Below are 19418 nucleotides of genomic sequence, written 5' to 3'. Positions count from 1 at the left end.
GTACATATAGTTGAAAACGGCAAACGAGAATAACGAGCGTAACGGTTCAGTCGCAATCATATTGGATAATATGGGAAAACGAGTGAGCACGAGTTTGAGTGTTGTGTATCGTCCTTTCTTTTTTTTTTTTCTGCGAATCGATCGATTCGGTTGTGAATCACCAACAACAGGTATATAACCGTAATGTAATTATATTATGATGTACGATGTAACGGTATGATACCGACGATACCGTAATATACATATTATAAATACAATTTCATAGAACACGAAGGATCGTTATAGCGAAGGCGAGCGAGGTGATTTTCTATTATTGCTATGGTTATTATAACATTATATATATCTCGTCATTACGGTTTCTTACGATGATCGCTGCGACGACGACGACGACGACGACGACGACAACGACGACGACGACGACGACGATGATGATTATGATCACTCAAACGCGGATGAGAGAGAGCGAGAGAGCGAAAGGAAGAGAGAGAAAGAGCGAGTGTGTGGGCATGTTAATAGCCGAGCGTCGAGTATGTAGCGTTGAAAAAATAATCAATCAATTCTTCCCAGAGGAAGATCGTCGAGTGAGGCGTGTATCGTTCGCGTGCTCGTCGGCCGAGTATCGCAGGGAAGGAACAGGTATCCGTCGAGCAGCAACGTTTTAAGTCCGCGCGTGCACGGATCTTTAATTGTAAGTAGGTGTAGATTGACGCGAGCAACAAGGGGTTCCTAATTTTGTCCGGACGGTTCGCGAACGTCCAAGGGAGAGCGTACGAGGAGCGATTTTTTTTTTTTATCGAAGAAAACAGATTGGTAAAGGATGGAAAAAAAGAAGGAAGGAAAGAGAGAGAGAGAGAGAGAGAGAGAGAGAGAGAGAGAGAGAGATAGAATCGCGCTCGTACGCGTCCTGGGAGACGAATCGCATCGGGTATGCAATAACTTTGTTGCGGACCGATCGACGACCGAGAGGCGACTCTTTTTTGCCGATATATATTTGTTTCTTTTTTTTTTTTTTTTTTTTTCATGCATCAAGGATGGATCCCCTCCCTTTTTATTCCCGCGAATGACGAATGGCGCAATTGAAGGCAATCTTGGCGATCTTTGTTTTGTTTTGTTTTTTTTTTTCCTGTGATTGGTCACGTTTTTATTTAACGCGTTTATCGAACCGTCGAGAGAAAGGGGATCGTCACTCGGGACTTCCTCCCCTCCCTCCTCCGAATTTCGAATGCCACGTTTCTAGACGTAAATCACACGATCATCCTGTCGTTATTTATTGGCAGAACCGAACCAATGCTCAAGCGATGCTGTTGGTTTAAAAGAAAAAAGAGAAAGGGGAAAAACGAAAAAAAAAAAAAATGAATAAAAGAAAAGCTGAGGAAACCAAGATTTTCTTTACCCGTCTGTACCTATAGGCCTGTAACACTAACTTCGTGTATGTGCAGTGGAGTATAAAGGGAAATAATAAAGAATACACACTTTTTATATGCACGAGTTTTTAAATATTCACTCATATTCTCGTCGATTAATTTTCGATCGGGGATGTGATAACCTCGAAATCTTACGAAACTCAAAGTGTTTCGTGTTTAATAAAAATTTTCGAAACATAGATGAAAGATGATAATTTGTAAATAGCCTCTGAGGATGTCGTGATTGTAGAAATTTTTTATTTATATTATATATTGGTTTATAAGACAAGGAAAAAATAAATTTTTAAATAAAAGTTTAATTTTTCACAAGTTAAAGAAATGAATAGTGTTAGTAATTGCGAATCTGAGTTATGAAAGATCAAAATTTATTCTTAAAATGTAAATTCAAGATATTTTAAAAATTAAATCTATTTAATCTATTTTTACTTTGTTGAAAAAAGGTAAGAAAAATATTTCTAGCGAACAAAGATTATCTTTTAATAATGTTCAAATTTTTTAAAATTTGAATTTGATCAAAAAGTTTTTTTTTTTTTTACTTAGAAATGATTATTTTTATTGATTATTTATAAGTTTCTATTCAGTAATTTGGATAATTTTTACAACAATTTGTTTTCAACGAATTATGTTTCTTATTATATGAAAAATTTAAATTCGAGAAGAAATTATAATTAAATTTAGAATAAGGAAAATTATCATTTGTAATATAAAACGAAGGAAAAAAGTATCACAATTGATAATATAATAAAATTAAAATTTTACAGCTCTTATTATAGCACAGTAATATTTAAAAAATTAATTTTACCATATAAAATAATAATATCATTTTTTCCATTTTTCTGATACGTATCGTCTGTTATCGATTATATAGCACAAGCAAATAAATTGAAAGGAATTAAAAACTCGATCGTGACCAGCCGATATCGATTAATCGATCGATCGCGTGATAATAAGTGACCAACTTCGACCAGTATAATAAAATAATCGCGAAAGAAAGTTCGAACGAAAATGAGAAACTCGATATTTCCAATTATCATCCGGGATAGAAGTCGAGGCAGTAAATAAAGAAGGATGGGCGATGTTCTGCGAAATTGGATACAAGCGAGGCTAGGAATCTTGATAGACCTACGCCCTGAGGTGTTCGGTTATTACACCAGAGACGGCTCCCTTTTGGCTCAAATTTTGCACAGCTACGACATAATAACCCAAGATCAATTGGACATAATCATCGTGACCCAAGATCCCGCCCTGTGCCGAGTCAATTTGAGACATCTCAGCTTTTGGCTACGGTTCATTGCTATCAAGATGGACGAGGACTTGATCGACGAGATCTCGTGCGGCAAAGGGACCTCGTCTCTCCGCCTGTTCTACAAGGTGTACCTTTGCCTCGAGAGCAAGGAGAGATTGCATTTTATCACGCTTCAGAAAGAGAGGGAGAAATTCGTGCCCACATCGAAGAAGTTCGATGTGGTCAGAGTCTGCGAGGATCCGCCGCCTTACCATCCGTCGGAGAATAAATTGTCGAAGAAGCTGGTGAAAGGGCAGGACGTGATCCAATGGCATCAGCAAAAAGTTCCAAAGATGCTTCGATCGTATATCAAAAAAAAAAAAAAAACCATTGAAAAAGTGGAGACGAAATGCGTAACTGATGTCAAGCCGTGTTACGAGGTATCTACCAGCTCCTAGCTAGAAAGATTCGCGTGACAGGAGTCTCGCGTCCAGGTACTCATGCTTACGCGAGTTTTTTTTTTGCTCTATGTGGAGGGAGGAGGAAGGTGTCGGGGTAAGATGAGGATACAAAGTGAAAATAAATGTTTTTTTTTTGTTTTTCTTATACAACAAATATTATCTTAACGTTACAATTGTATACAATTGTTTTAAAAATAAAAGATATTTTGTTAAGCTGTTACATTTTAAATATTTCTTTCAACGGCGCGTAATTTTTATTTTTCGATTAATTATATCGTGAGTGAATAATTTTGCGAGAATTTTTGTTAATGATTAAATTAGCAATAGTTTTAATTTTAATTGTAATTTTGTGAAATATGTTCAACATCTTACCCCTCTCGTTTTACACGTTATATGGATAAATAATGTTAAATATATTTTGGTTAATAATATTTGGAAATAAAATAAAATTGGAATATTAAATTATTTTAAAATATTTTCAATTAATATTAGATATTTAATTTTTTAGTTAAAGTTAAATTTTTCAAAAAATTTAAATTTTTGAAAAAACAAACCATACTTATTAAATTATAATTTTTTATTATATTATTCTTATAACTTAATGCAGCAATTCTTATTTTTTCCCATTTCATACTTCACACATAAACTAATTACTGAAATTTTACGATTCTACATTAAAAAAATCAAAAATAACAATGTTGGATAAAAGAATTGTCATTTGTCGTCTTATCTCTTAGACAACAAAAGAGGATTATCAAAAGAAGGTGAGCAAGGAATTGGATGATTTCGCTACGAAGCATTCAGTTTCAAAGGAGTTGGAAAAGACTGAGAAAGAGGAAGAGTCTGAGGAAGATTTAAAACCGATCGGGGATGATCCTGATATGGCGAAATCGTATATCGAATGGTTGAAGAATCGCAAGAAACGAGCGGAGATTTCATCCGCTCTCAAATCGAAGATGCAGAAATCTATACTCTCGGAATTGTGGGAAAGAATGGCGGAGAAGCAAGACAGAACTGTCGACGAGGAACTGGCGAAACGAGTGTTGGATCAATCAAGGTATATACGAATAATAATGGAATCCGAAATACCTCAAATTGGTTTAAATCTGTATTCTGTATCTATAAGATGTCTAAAAAAAAATGTGAAAACAGTTTAACTGGAGCTGTTTCAAGCAACTTTTTCCTCGGCAAAAATTTTTGTTTCGATTTTTAATAATGAGTTATTACGAGTCTTGATACATTTAAAAATATTGAGAGATTCGTTATGAAAATTCAATATCTTGAGTATTTTTATCAATTTTTGTTTGACGAATATTATTGATATGAAAACTTAAAAGAAATCTAGAAAGAAAGTTAGAGTTGGTATAATTTAATAATTTATAAATATAAATATAAATCACAATTAACATTATGAATGTTTGAATCATTTCAAAAAGCGTGATTAATTAATTTCATTTCTTGAAAAATTTTAAATTTTTCCTCCAAAATATATGATTAGTGTTTAATATTTTTAGAAATTACTTATATAAATATATTTGAATTGATTGTAACTTATTAGAGAAAAAAAAAAAAAAATAATATAGACAAGAATGTTAATATTATAAAAAAGAATTTTTAATGATTTGGATAAAATTTATGAAAAAATTACGTATAATGTAGCAATAATAATTTTTTCGTTAGTGTAGAGTTTTTAGATTTTCAAACTCATTTTTATTTTTTCTAAATTACATGCTATTTTTTTATTATTAAAAATGTAGAGAACTTTTAGACTAATGAATAAACTTTATATTAAATTATAACAAATTATTCTTTCATTATTATTAAATAATCATATTCAATAGGGATTATTTAATTTTTTACATTATTCATCATAAAAAATCAAGATTTCAATTTAATTTCAATTTAAAACAAATACAAATAAATTTGAAATCTTTGAAAATTCTTCAATCCAAAAAAAGTTATTATTGCCATACTATAAGTCTTTTTGCACTGTGCAATTTTTGTATAAAAAGTTTTCTAAAAATACAAAAGATATTCAAAATAGACAGATATATTTTTCCAGTCTGTATATAACATAATGATTATATTTAAAATTAAATAACAAATAACGATTTTATTACTCCTAAAATGACGTTAAGCTCTGTGGATATAATATAAAAATATTTAAAAGTTATCGCGATCGGTCAATGAATTGATTCGTAGTATCAATTACCGCCACTAGATGGCTTCAAGAACCATCGCAATTCTCATTAGCATTTTGTATACCATCAGGATATATAGAGTGGACCAGATATATGGATAATGGGAGTTTAGAATTTTACATATAATGCCACATTTGATTCGGGAAGAATTAGAAAGGAAAAAACCAAATATTATAATTAATAATTAATTGAAGATCTTGCAAGTGCCTCTATTCTTCGCAAATTAAACTTTTAAGTATTTAAATTGATTGAAATATACAAACAATTCTTTTTATATCAAAATGGATATCGATATTTCCGATTCAATTGAATTTCTTTATCATCGATTCAAGTCAAATATCATTATTTATCCAATAATCTTGCGTAAAAACGAAATTCGGATATGTTTATAAGTATTAATATACAATAAAAATTCAATAGAATTTTTGAAAAATCGACGAAGACGTAATAAAAGTCTGATAAAAAATGAATTACATTGATATAATTCAAAATATGGCTAGATGACGTTACATTATCCTCATTACTCTTGCTACATTACGAAGACACGTAACGTGACACCATGCTTGGCGAAAACTTGGTCACGTAATATACTTAATGTGATAATGTGGCATCACATTATTCTTCTTTTGCGGAAAATTGTCATTTTGGGGAAATTACCACTTTAGTAGACGGAATATAACAATTCTTTGTTTAGTAATAAGTACGAAACATTACGTCATTGTCAATTTGAATCACAAATAATTGAAATCAAATTGAACAAGGATGTAATAAAAAAGAAATTTTTAATCACGAATAAGATCTTACTATTTATTTATTTAGTAATGTCACTATTCATAGCATTTTCGAGGCCAAAAATTTCGATTGAAATTTATTAAGTTATATAAGCAATTTAAGTTCGTGTTATATAATATAATAATTATATAATAACATCATTAATAGCATGTTCCATTCTTAATAATCAATAATTTTTTAAACAATAACGATTAAAATCTCTTTACTCAAGTTTACTCAAGAGACTGTTTTTGATATATGTCGATTCAAAGTCATCGAAGTTTCTCCTCTACATTAAATAATTACTAATGCTTGTAAGATATCGAATGACATCTTATCTTCATAAAGAATCTCTCAACATTTTCAAATAACAAACTTTCAAGACTCTCGATACAATTATAATTAAAATCACCATCAAAAGTTTCAAAAAGAATCGAATTTTCCACAATTTTAAAAATTCAAAACGGTTCCAAAGAGTTCCAAATTCCGTAGGTACGAGAAGCAGATCATGACGAAACTGTGCGAGATACACGAGCAAAAGAACATCATGGCCGAGAATCAAAGGGTCGTGGAGGATATCATTTTGCAGGCGAACGAGATGGAGGATCGCGCGAAATACTATCGTTCTCAGGATCTGGTCACAGCGGACGAGAAAGATATGAAAATCGAGTGTCAAAGAATGTGCGAGTTACGTCACAGATTACACGTAATGAAGATAGAAAAAATACGGAAGAAACATTGGTCAATTTGTCAAAAAGTGATCGATGATTTGCTGACCATCGCGTTCAACATATGCGAACATCGGCAATTGAACGATGGCCACATACCGCTCACGCTTATCAGCGAGTGGAGGCGCCTGTTTCTCAAATCTGAGCCGATCGTCGAGAAAAAGGTACCTTTCGATCTAGACACCCCGAAACATGAATTGGAAACATTCATCAAAGCGGACGACTGGAGCAAACATGTAAAGGTTAGGTTGAAATAAATTATTTTTATATTAGAAGATTATTTTCATTTATCTATTTTTTTTTTCTTATTAATCGATAGATTTTGAAATTAATCAACAGAATCGAAAAATAGCAGTTTTTAATTTTAAAAATTTATTATTATATATGTATATAACACAGTAATGATAACAAACAGATTTTAACTCAAAAAAGAATTTCTATATTTAATTATCTTTCATGTTATATATATAATAATACATTTAGAAACACGACACTAACAAAGTGTTTAGATAAAAAAAGAATTACTTTATAATCAATATTTAAAATGACAAGACACAGAAATCAATCAAAAAATTTTTAATATTTTAATTAAATAACTGATATAGACATTGTATGTATTTTTTAGAGATTACAGCAAAGGAGAGTTATAAAAAGAGTAAAAAATTTACTCTCTTATGCATAGTTATTTTATGTTTTCAATAATTTTCTTACTTTTTTGCTGCAACGTGTATTAGCTGATGACAGAATACCCTACAGAAATAAATATTTCATACCGATTCATTAATTGTAGGTAATGCAGATTTCTATTTTTCTATTATTTTCTAATGAAGTGAGACAATTCTCTTTTTATTATATGCACATAATTTTCTCGAAATAATTGTAAAAATATTAACATTTGTATTAATATTTTGTAAAAATTTAATCTCCCTACGAACAAATATAAAATATAGAAACGAAGCATCACATTTTCATCATCAACATCACCTCAAAGACGACAAAGTCAATTTGCTATTCACTTTACAATATTCAAAAGTCATTTTATTTTTATTAATTACTTACCCCTCGGATAGGAAATATATAAGTTAAAACTCTAAGTTTGGATTCTTCTCCGTCAAAAGCTATCGATAGATGAAAAAAGAAAATAGGTAAACAAAAATTAATATCTCCCTAAAATAAACACGAACCCAAGATTGAAATACTGCAAGACACCCTCTTCGACGACTATATGGAATTAAACGAGCCCTGGAATTTTCTTTTGACGGAGCTCGATGAAGATACGCGCGAGGTTATGAAGCTTGGCCGCTTGGTGCTCGGATACATCGTGCATCGACTCCTCGATGGTCTTTACGCTCGACCCGCGGATCCTTCCAAACGGTTGAAAATCAAAATGAAGAACATCTCGATCATTCTCGGGATCGATGATGCGAAGGCTTACGAGACTCTTTCGATGTTGCTCGAACAATCCAATTTTCACTTGGTGCGGATGGAGGACGCGATCAATCATTGTCTGCAACAGTACAAGAAAGAAATGGCCGACTTCAAGTACATTGATTTGAATATAATCTTGGCAACCACGCAACTGATCGATGTGCAAACGGAATACCACTGCCTGACGATGAAACACGTTAAACGTTCGAGATGGGCCGACGAAGTGTCAACAACCACGCCTGAACCAAATCCGAATTTGAAAAAAGCCACAAACAAACAAGTGAAGGAGAACAAATCATTTCCGATCAATATTCACGAGGAAGAAATGGATTCTTCTATACACAAGCAGACGCAAACACCGAGGAATATACCATACGACGATATAGATCCTATATTGACGGATACTGCGCATATAGGTACGTCTTCCCCCTCCCCTTTTTTCTTTCGTTTCTCTTTTCTTCCTTGGAATTCGACATTGTCGCGTTATTAAAAGTATCGAATAGACTACTTCTGACTGAGTTGTTCGACGATATAAGCAGCGAGAGAAAAAAAGGAAAAATATTTTGAAATTATGCTTAAATAACAAGTATTATATATTGATTCACAAATTTGATACATTTGATAACATCGAGACCTAGAAGATTAAATAATATTATTCGACTAACAGTATATGCAATTCTAATATTTCTTTTTTTTTTATCTTTTATTCTAGATACTTGATATTTCTATCTGTGAAAAATAAAGCTCTTTTGCTTATGTCTAGATTTAAATCAAAGTTCGTTCTTTTCTTTCTATTACAAAGAAACAAACGAATTATTCAATTTAGCTCATTTTAAAATATGATGATTTTTATGTTATCGAGTATATTTATATTAACTTTTATTGAAATTATTCGGAATAATTGAACATTTTAAACTCTTCCTACTTGTTATTTATATTTCTTACACGAAAACTGCCCAATTCTGATATGTGTGCAGGTAAGTGGACCTACGAGTTTCTAACGTTGGGCGAACCTATCACGAACGATCTTGGGACCAAAATCATAATCGAGTATTTAAAGAGTAAGATGGATGCGAAAGGCTGGGTTTTCGTTGATTATCCAAGTTCGTATGATCAAATGTCGTGGTTGGAGACGACGATGGGTATGAGCCCACCTCCCGACCCGAAAGAGCTCGAAATCAAGGACATTAACGTTGAAGACATCGAGATAATAAAACCGAGAATCATTTTCGAGGACAAATCTGATCCATACGCGCTGCAAAGGTTAATAATAAACGAAACGATTCCATTTCATTCGAAAAATTTACTGATACTCGATTGTCAAAATACTCGATAAAACTTATCTTGTGATATTGACATGAAATTTAATACTCTAACAATTCTAATATCATGTTACTTGAAATATTATTATTTTATCTATTAATAACGGTAGGATGAATTTGCAAAAAAATTATTGGCACTGTATCATTGAATTCTGCTTATTCATATGCATCTGATATTATATTCCAAATGATAAAGAAGAAATATTATATCAGTTATATAACCAATGTAATATCTCGTTTGTTTCTAATAATATTAATAAATATTAAAAATTTATTGATGTATAATTCGAAAATAATTCGAACATTGGTCATATATAAAATTGTTAAAAGAATATCTTATAAAAGAAAATCTTTAACAACATATTTTAAACTCATTAACATCTATTTTTAATAAATTATTCTTTCATGATATAATAAGAATTATTTGTCGATGAAAAAATATATTTTAAACAAGCTCATAAAATCAATAAAAGTAATAATTTTCAAACTTACCGTATCTCAAAAATATCATTATCGAGGACAATTTTTATTCACCAAATAAAACTAAAAAAAAATATAGCGCAAAGAAACCATATTTTATTCCTATTTATTTATCCTCCAACACGCGTTCGATAAAATAGCGATCTGTAAAAATTGATCTTTCTCGCTGAATATCACTGAATCCTGTAACTGACACTTTTCTCGTTCTCGATTTTGCAGAACTTCGAAAATAATGCCCAATTCGATTTTGGAACAAATTTATGATTACAAAAATAATAACACGTTCGTGTCGCTTTTCGTCCGAATGAAGCAACAGCCGAGGGACTTCGAGAAAGGTGATCGAACGTACGAGAAGATAAGCAAAATAACGCCATCTATCGACGGTTTTTACGCGTTTCACAAGATCGCGTACGTTTTCCATTACTCGAGTTTCGATCTGCCCACTTTGAAGAAATTAGCCAGGCTCGTGCTAGGCTATCCGAAAAAGATGTCCAGAGAATTATTCGGGGACATTTTGGAGATGTTGGAAATGGATCCACATCGTCTCCCGATCACGAAGGATGCCGTAATTCGACGCCTCGTGACCGACGAAGAGTTCGCGGAGCTCGAGCTCGTCAAAGACATGGACGAGGAGGAGGAGGAGGAGATGAAGCACGACGTCATATCTGAAGATTTTCAGCTGGAATTCGACTTGAAGCCATCGAAACCTGGCGAACTGAACTGGCAATGGATCAACTTTCCCCTTCCCTCGATGTTGTTGCAGAACATGGCCAAACTGTGGGAGATCTTGGAGGACATTTATATAGAGGAAGTGAAGGAGTTACTGTATCTCAAGAGCGTCCACTCGTCGAGCATTGTTCCGTACACGGGTTTTCTGCATAAGAACGCGATGCAATTTATAAAACGACCGGATCATAAGCAGGACATGATATACGAGTTTCAGCAAGCTTTCAACTCGATCGATATGGATGCGCGGAAAGAGGTGGACGTGAAATGCGAGCTGCATCGTCGCGTGGCCGATTTCCAGGTAGAGTTGTTCGGATTATACGTTTGATGCGTCCACGAAAATCGACTCTTCGAATATTCGAAATTTAATCAACAATTAACTTTAATATTAAACTCGTTGCTATTATATTTGAGCATAAATTAAATGCCTATTTCTTTTAGATATATTATGATTCATATATTATTGATTTTTTGACAAGAAATACATATACTGTCTGATTTGATAGGAATCGATCGAGAAACATTGAGTGAAGAAATACAATTAATATGATTAAAAGATTAAAATTTTAAAGAGATAAAAATATTCAAAATTACATGGCATCTTCTAATTTTGAATATGTCGATTCAGATTTAGTGTTAAAGTTAACGCTTTGTACAAAATTTAATAATTCTACTTGCTTTTAATCTTTCAAAGCCTTTAAAATTGAATCTTTATACGATATTAATTGGAAACGATCTTAGCGCTAAACACATTTATTAATAAATCCTCTCTATCAGTGACTCAATTCTCCTCAATTTCCAATTTAATTCGAATCACATCGCGTGATTTAACGTCAAGTCATGTCACTAAACCAATTTTGAACCGATATAAGAAAACTTGTGACCCGCATAAAATTCTTATTGTTTCGATTCTAATTCCGCTTCCAGGCCGAGCTGTGGGAGATTTGCGATGATAGAAGACGCGTGGCCGAAGAGGAACGGAAGCGATACGTGAGCTTCGAGTGGGCTATACAAGAGGCGGTGATCCTCTACGACATTTTCGTGGGTCTCATTCAAGCCGAGATAGACCGGTGCATCGACACCCAACACCTGCTGCAAGATTACTACATGGGTATGTTGAAGAAACCGTTGCGAGAGCTGGGCGTCTCGAAGGTCGTCCTGAACAAGATCGACGTGGAGACGATGGAGTCCGAGGACAACGATGAGGAGGAAGAGGAATCGCCGATCTACGAGGAGAAGTTGACCGATCAAAGGAAAAAGGATCGATCGAAATTCAAGGTTGAATCGCAGGCCCAGAGCTCTTCTCCAATTGCCATCTGCCGGCTCGACATCCAGAAGGAGATCAACCAGGTGTTGCTTGAAAGGAGCAAAATGATCGTGAACATCGAGGACACTTGCATGTTTAAGGGCATCATGAAGAATGTCGTTTACGTGAGGGAGATCCTTGACACGTTGTTCACGGTGATCCAGGAGACGATTAAGAGGGAACAAGTGACGTTCAAGGGGAAAGACTTCACGTTCATCGATTCCATAGAGTCGATAAACAATATAGAGAAAATGGCGTCGAGGGTGCAGGATCTGTTCTTGGAATGGCGTTACGTGAGCAATTACGAGATCTTAAGAGTTCGGCAGAAACTCGAGTCCATAGTGAACGTGGCACGACTGGATTTCGATTTTCTCGTTGACACGATGCAGAGATTGTTTCATGACATTTACGATGCTATCGTAGACAGGTCTGTTTCACTTCTTTTCTTTTTCTCAATTTTCATTCCAACGAATGTTCTCGAGAAGAAGTAGATTTTTGTTCCTTTTAACTAAATTCAATTTGTTCAATTCAAATTAAACGCTCGTCCAGGTATTGGCAGGAGATGAAGAGCGTGAACGACATGGTGAACGTGTTCTGTTTCGCGATCGAGGAGGGTAAAATGCTGGAGAAGGAGATGGAGTTGAAGGGGGACAAGTTCATCATCAAATCGAACGTGTACGTGGTGAAAATGAGGTCCGAGAAGCCGAAAAGACTCAAAGAGTATCCGTCCATGCGGTTCCGAATAATCAAGTTGAGCCACCTGATGGACATGTTCAAGCAAGTGGCGCCGATCGGGATCATGAGCGAGCGCACCCTTGTTTACATTCTCCAAGACCTGGTTTGCCACGGCCTCGAGGAGGGCGAGCCGATGATGCTCCCGTGCAGGTGGTACGACCTTTGTCCAGAGGACATCTCGAATTTGATCAACAGGATCTTCAAATCCGTGAACTACGTCGATTGGCGGGAATTCCTTATTTACGCGATGGATATCCCGTATCCAACTTGCCGGGAAATCTTGATCACCAGGGATCGTTTGCGGATTCAGGATTACGAGTTGAAAGAGGTCGTGACGTTGGCCCAGTACCAGAGGACGTCGTTCTGGTTTTTCGAGAGCACGGAGAACTTGATCAACCTGACCCGTCTCCACGAGGAGATCGTGGAGGAGAAAGTGGACATGTACGAGGAGAAATATTACCACTTCGATGTCGATAAAATTTCGATACTCTCGAAGGGCATACAGAGGGCGTACATCATGCCGCACACGCTCGAGACATCGAGTCTCGACCCCGAGGAGGCGCTCAGGCGATTACTGGCCAAGGATTTGCTCGGTCAGATGTACATGGTCGATTACGAGTTGATTAATTACACGGCGCTGCTGTTGGCCTTTTGCAAGAACGAGGATCCACGGAAAGGGTTCGCCATGGCGCTCGCTCTCGCCATAGGGAATCCTGTGTGCACCGATATGGAAGAGGGAGAGAGATACGTGAAGGAGCTTTTATATCAGAAACAATTGGCCCATGATCTCGGCATCCCTCTTCTTCAGGTCGAAGAGGCTGTCAAGGTGGGTGTTTGATTTTTTGGGAAATCGAAATCTCGAAATAGGATAGAAACATTTTTGCTAGAAGTGCACGATAGGGAAATTCGTGGGTGTTAAGGGTTAAAAATGAAAAGTTGGTTTTTAATAAAGTTAAAGTTGAATATTATCAAATTTAATATTATTAAATTCATAAGATCGATTTATAATTTCGTCGATTAATAACAATGAGAATTACTGTTCAAATAATTTCAAATATTAGGATTTTTTAATAAGAATAAATTTAAAAATTTATTTTGAAGTTATAACTATTATTAAATTATAAAGTGAAATTAGATTATCAGCATAAATTAGATTTTTGAAATATAAATATAATAAAGAACAATTATAGAAATTATATACAATTTTATTTTAACCAATTAATTTTTCAACCCAACTTTTTTCTACAAAAATATTCGGATCGAGAATTGTTCGAGAATTCGGATCAGATCGGTTCAGCTCAGATTTTCAAAAGTATCTCAGATCAGAGTTGACAGGAGGGAAAATTAATTAGTTAAAATTTCCAATAAAATTACTTCAACTAATAACTTTATTTATTAAAATGCTCGAATAACATTTATTGTTATATAACTGTTTTGAATAATAAATTGTTCAAATAATTATTAACCTCAATCGTTAAAATTGTTAAACTCTTTATTTGCAAATATTTTTACAGTTGTATTTAGCAAATCTTGAAATTTTGGAAATCTCAATGTGTCACGAAATATTTTCGAGAATTTTAAAAAAGATCCTCGATTCGATTGAATAAACTTTATAACTGTTATATAAGATGTTAATATATAATGAAAGATATTTTGAAGAATTGATTTTAGAGATCAAAATAAACACAAAAGTTGGAGTATGGTGGATTATTTATTAAGTTGTAAGTAGTTAAAGTTTACGTTAGATGAAATGTGACGGAAATAGAAATCATTGGCAACATTCTTTGTTTCATTTTTTCATTAATTTGATAAATTTTTGTTTAATAATTTCTAGAAATTAAATTACATTATATAATATTATACAATTAATATTAGAAATCATGAAGAATAAAATAAAATTTCGTCTTTGTATATTTAATATCATCCTTGTTAATAGCATTTACAAATCCAAGTTTCACGAATTTTAAAAATTTACTGAAATTCGATAGATATTTTTTAGAAAAAAAAAAAAAAGAAGAAACAAAAGAAAATTAACAAATTTTCAAATCGAAGTTTTACGAATCAAATTTTTAATTCCATTTATAGTCATTTTTTTTTTTTAAATTTTGTTATCCTTTTATTTCAGTTGTATACAAGCAATTATACATTGCTAATAAATAATCAAACGAATAAATAATAAAATTTCAATGATAATCGATAAAAATTTTCTCGCTGATCTATTTCAGGTGGCAAAGCTGTTAATCAATTATATCCTAAATAAAATTGAAAAGATAATCGAACAGAAAGATTTGTATTGCGAAGAAGAAAGTCCTTCATCTTTCAAATTTTTCGATGAATCCGTCGATCCTGAGGAAGAGGCATTTGAGGATGTGATAGAGGACGAGGAGATAGAGACCCCGCCTGAACTCTCGGAACTGATCATTTATTGGATCTCTTTCGACCTTTGTCTCGTAAGAAATCTAATCTATTTGCATATACGAGAAACGATAACACCGATCTTTATTAAAATTTTCGTTACTTTTAAGATTTGATATATAATTTTAATAATCTTAATGAATTCAAATTCAAAAGTGCAATCTGTTTGTTTCTATCGCGTTTGATTTTTAAATAATGCACGGTTTAATATTTCGTATAATAACATAATAGCGATTGTTAATACATGCATGAAATATATTTTAAGAATTGATTTTAAAAATTAAAATAAGTAAAAAAGTTGGTATAAACGAATAAAAGTTAATGTTTATTGGAATGATTGTAATTTTGTTAAAAATAATGATTTTTTTCAATTATCATGAAGATAATATTTCAATGATGTAAGAAAAAATTAAAAAGAAAAGATATTTCTAAGTTCTAAATATTAAATGTCAATAAATTTTTAAAATTTTAGAACACTTTTTTAAAGGATTTATTCTTTGAATATTGATTAAAAATAAAATTGGTAAAAAGAATCGAAAAATAAAAGATTTTAATACATATAAATAAAATTATGCAATTTTGAAGTTCAACAATTTTTAATGATTAATAGTAAAAAGTGTTATTATATATCAAAACTAAAAAAAATGTTATTATAAATTGGAATTCAACGTTGAAAATAAAGATTAGTATTAATATCTTATTTATCAATATAATTATCTCAATTTCAATAATTTTGATTTGTCAAAATACTAATGAAAAATATTTTTTAATCAATATATCGTATTTATCTTTTACACTCGATTTTATATATTTGCAACATATCAATATAAATAAATAATGTATACAATATTATACTACAAAAAATATTTGTACATATGTATATATATTTTCTGATAAAATATTTTTAATTATATTTTCTATATTTCATTGTATATTATCAAATTTTTATAATTATATGAAAGCAATATTAAAATACATGAAATATAATATATTTAAATTTAATTGATTAATTAACTAATATTTAAATTGTAAAATAAACAAATACTTGCAGTTAATGTATATTATTTTTCAGTGAAATTGATTTTAAATTTTAAAATATCTATATTATATATTCATTACAAAAACATTTAGGAAAATATAACTTTATCATAAATATTTTATAAAGATGAATTTTTCTCTTAAAAAAATTTGATAAAAGTGTTAAAAGTATTTGAACAAAGTTTGAAATCAAATTTATAGTAAATTATGCTAGATTAGATTTATTATTTTCAGGTTAAATTCAAAATAAATTTAGGTTTGATTAGATTAAATTAAATTTTAATTAAATATTTATTATTTCCCTTAATTTAGCTATTTTATAATAGCTAGTTGGCTATCAAGTAAATGAATTTAAATTTAATTTGAATTAAATGATCTTGGCTTGATCTAACCAAAATTAAATATAATAATGTAAATATAAAATTAAATATAATTAAATATTATATTGACCTAGAATAGTATATATCTATAGTATATATCTAATTATATATAATTGTATATAATAAAACTCAAATGTTGTAAATGTCCTATCTAACTTATATTTTATATATAATATCAAATATTTAATGTTAAATATATTTTGATATTATGCAATTTAGTGTTTGATGTTTGAATTAGATTTAAATAACAATAAGATAATTACAATTCAGATTAAGAATTATATTGTATTGTCATTATTTAAAATTAGGCATATTTTAGTCATAATATTAATACATATTGATATAGTTTGAGTAGATTACAACTACTGATAAATGTTCTAGTATTATTTACCTGTTGGTTTTATTTCTAGTTGAAAGATTGAATTAAAAAAAAAAAAATAATACATATATAATCCAAATTTATTCCAAACTTAATCTAAATCTAATTTAGGCTAACTAACTTAAATCTATCTTAAATCTAACCCAATTCTGCAATATTCCAAACTTAGCCCTAATCTAAATTTATTTCAAACAATTCAATATTATATATTTAATCCAAACCTATTCTAAATATTATAAATACATATATAATATGTAAAATATATTTTTTTATTAATATCCCAGAAGATGAGATCTTCTGCACTTATATGTACAAGAAAAAGTAGTTCAGAATAATAACCAAACTTTTAGAAATTGGTGAAATGCCCTCTATTCATTTTTTTTTTTTTGAATATATGATTATTCAAAAAATAATAGTTAATAAAAATTAATAAAAAAATATTAATTTTATTCGTTTCCATTGTTTCAGACGGTACTGGCTGCAGCTTTGCCATGGTATTTATTGCTGCAGCCAGATATTATCGGCCAATATCCATCAATGCATGAAAAATTAGCTAGCGTATTTGAAGAATTGAGAGACGAGAGGCTTAATCATGAGAAGAATGTCGTTTTGGCGCATCGGTTTTTAAATCACAATTTCATGAAACAATTGTTAACCAATGTTACCAAATTTACGATTAAGAATATAGCAGAAATCGTTGAGGAAATTATTGTAGAAAGAGAAAATGCAAAATCTCAAGAAAATGCGAAATTTTCGTAAAAAAAAAAAATTTTGTTATCTTTTATAGATATCTATATCTATTTTATTTGAAGAATAGAGTAAATGGCCCATTGAAATTCATTTAAAAGTTACTTAAATAATTTAAAAATATTTCTTAATCATTTTTGCATTGTATTTGTGAACGGATGATTATTAATTATTTTTCTATATTGTTATCTTTTCTGGAAAAATTGGTTAAAAAACAAAAAGAAATAGTAATCGAAATATAAAAAAAAAAAGATTTTTGCCATTCACTGGAAACATTTATATAATACAAAAGTATAATGTAAAATATTTTTGGCATTTATAACGTTTTTTTCCTTAATGCAATAAAATTTTTCTATTTTGTTAGTTTTTGATTTAACCATTTTTTTTAGCACGAATATAATTAATATTTACGCTGTTTAAAAAACGATATTTTTAATAAATATTTTCCATCTTAAAAAAATTACTGATGCCAACGATTTATCCAATTATTATGAAAAATTGAGCTTTATCTTAAATAAATATATAAAGATGTATGTATTTAATTATTTTGTGTTCTTTGTTTCTAATTTTTAAAAAAATTTTTGATATTATTGATTTTACGATGACTGGGCTGTGTAATTTCTAAAAAAAAAAAAAAAAGAAGAAACATTCGATGAAATGAAACGTGGTGGAATTAGGAGGAAGCTTTAACAGGATTTATTATTTCGATACATTACGAGCGTAACTTGTGAAAAAGTTCTAAATCCTTCATTAAATTTCAAAGATATCATGTATCGCGTACACGAGGATCTTTCTGTTCCTTATAATCCTTCTCCATTTTTCTCCTCGATATTGTTCAAATTAACGAGAGATATCGAACGAACGATCCTCGTGTTCGATTACCTTAATATCTTAATACCTTTAATATCTCGGTATAAGCGACAGATTAAATCGTGTCCGTATATACAATCGTATAAATACTTAAATATCACCTGTTTACGCTACTCTCTTCGTTTCAATCGTCGTGCCTTTTGTTAATTTACGCGAGAAAATTGCGTATAGCAACCAAACATTGGATTGAACGTTCAACGAATAAAAATTTGTATTTATCCTTATATTTATCGACGTATTTGCCTACGAAAATATTCATTTTCTTCACGATATGCTGATATCGCCACTCGAGGCGAGTATAAAATTCATCGTTCAACGAAGAATCATTTAGAGCAGTGTTTCCCAAAGTGATTTTGAGACACGATCTCTTTTCATAATAATTAAATAAATTACGATTTTTTTTCTTAATTACAAAAAAAATTGAAAATATATTATTATTAACAAGATAATATAAATATAATATTTTATATTTAGAGATGAATCGTACGCGCACACATACACACACACACACAAGGTCCAGTAAAAATATCAGTGAGGTATTAAACATCTGTGTTATAACAAATATAAAATATTTCATATATTGAGAGATGAAAATCATAGTGAAGTAAGTCTAGCTAAGAGAAAATGGAATGTTTTATAATATAAATTATTTTTAAATCACTAGATACACATTACAACTAATAACAGAATTGAGGAATATGAAAGATGTACAGAATTTACAGAATGTACAGAAAAATGCCAGTTTTTCAAAATATTTTGTACATGTGACTTACGCCATTATG

At 31.0% G+C, this 19418-nt stretch overlaps 1 protein-coding gene and 1 long non-coding RNA gene across 3 annotated transcripts; one reads left to right on the top strand and one right to left on the bottom strand.

Moving 5' to 3' along the window:
• The first annotated feature begins 2353 nt into the window (after positions 1–2353).
• LOC100872915 (sperm flagella and cilia-associated protein 2-like) lies at positions 2354–18308 on the top strand. The gene is made up of 10 exons (XM_086913890.1): positions 2354–3089; positions 3848–4167; positions 6575–7052; positions 8000–8654; positions 9216–9501; positions 10260–11067; positions 11694–12499; positions 12622–13633; positions 15033–15257; positions 17488–18308. The coding sequence occupies exons 1-10, from the start codon at positions 2493–2495 to the stop codon at positions 17776–17778; spliced, it is 5478 nt and encodes a 1825-aa protein (XP_086770016.1). The 5' UTR covers positions 2354–2492; the 3' UTR covers positions 17779–18308.
• LOC147656667 (uncharacterized) lies at positions 7166–10265 on the bottom strand. 2 transcript variants are annotated; one of them, XR_015293986.1, is made up of 2 exons: positions 8391–8530; positions 7166–8317 (listed from the first exon to the last, which is right to left on the bottom strand). It is a non-coding gene; the product is annotated as an uncharacterized LOC147656667 (long non-coding RNA). The 2 variants fall into 2 exon arrangements; XR_015293987.1 differs by lacking the exon at positions 8391–8530 and adding an exon at positions 10053–10265 and having other exon boundaries at positions 7382–8317.
• Positions 18309–19418: the final 1110 nt, after the last annotated feature.

This window comes from Apis florea, unplaced genomic scaffold (assembly GCF_048593485.1).
Source record: "Apis florea isolate Af1SG1 unplaced genomic scaffold, ASM4859348v1 contig_3517_pilon, whole genome shotgun sequence".
NCBI lineage: Eukaryota > Metazoa > Arthropoda > Insecta > Hymenoptera > Apidae > Apis > Apis florea.
Note: the sequence above shows the minus strand (reverse complement) of the source record. Positions and strands in the feature narration are given on the sequence as shown.

What these genes read in the sequence shown, in the direction of transcription:
- LOC100872915 (XM_086913890.1), top strand. Translation starts at nt 2,493, where the DNA reads ATGGGCGATGTTCTGCGAAATTGGATACAAGCGAGGCTAGGAATCTTG. An exon ending in CGAGTGTTGGATCAATCAAG is followed by an intron (nt 4,168 to 6,574) that starts GTATATACGAAT and finishes CAAATTCCGTAG; the next exon opens with GTACGAGAAGCAGATCATGA. An exon ending in TACGATGCTATCGTAGACAG is followed by an intron (nt 12,500 to 12,621) that starts GTCTGTTTCACT and finishes ACGCTCGTCCAG; the next exon opens with GTATTGGCAGGAGATGAAGA.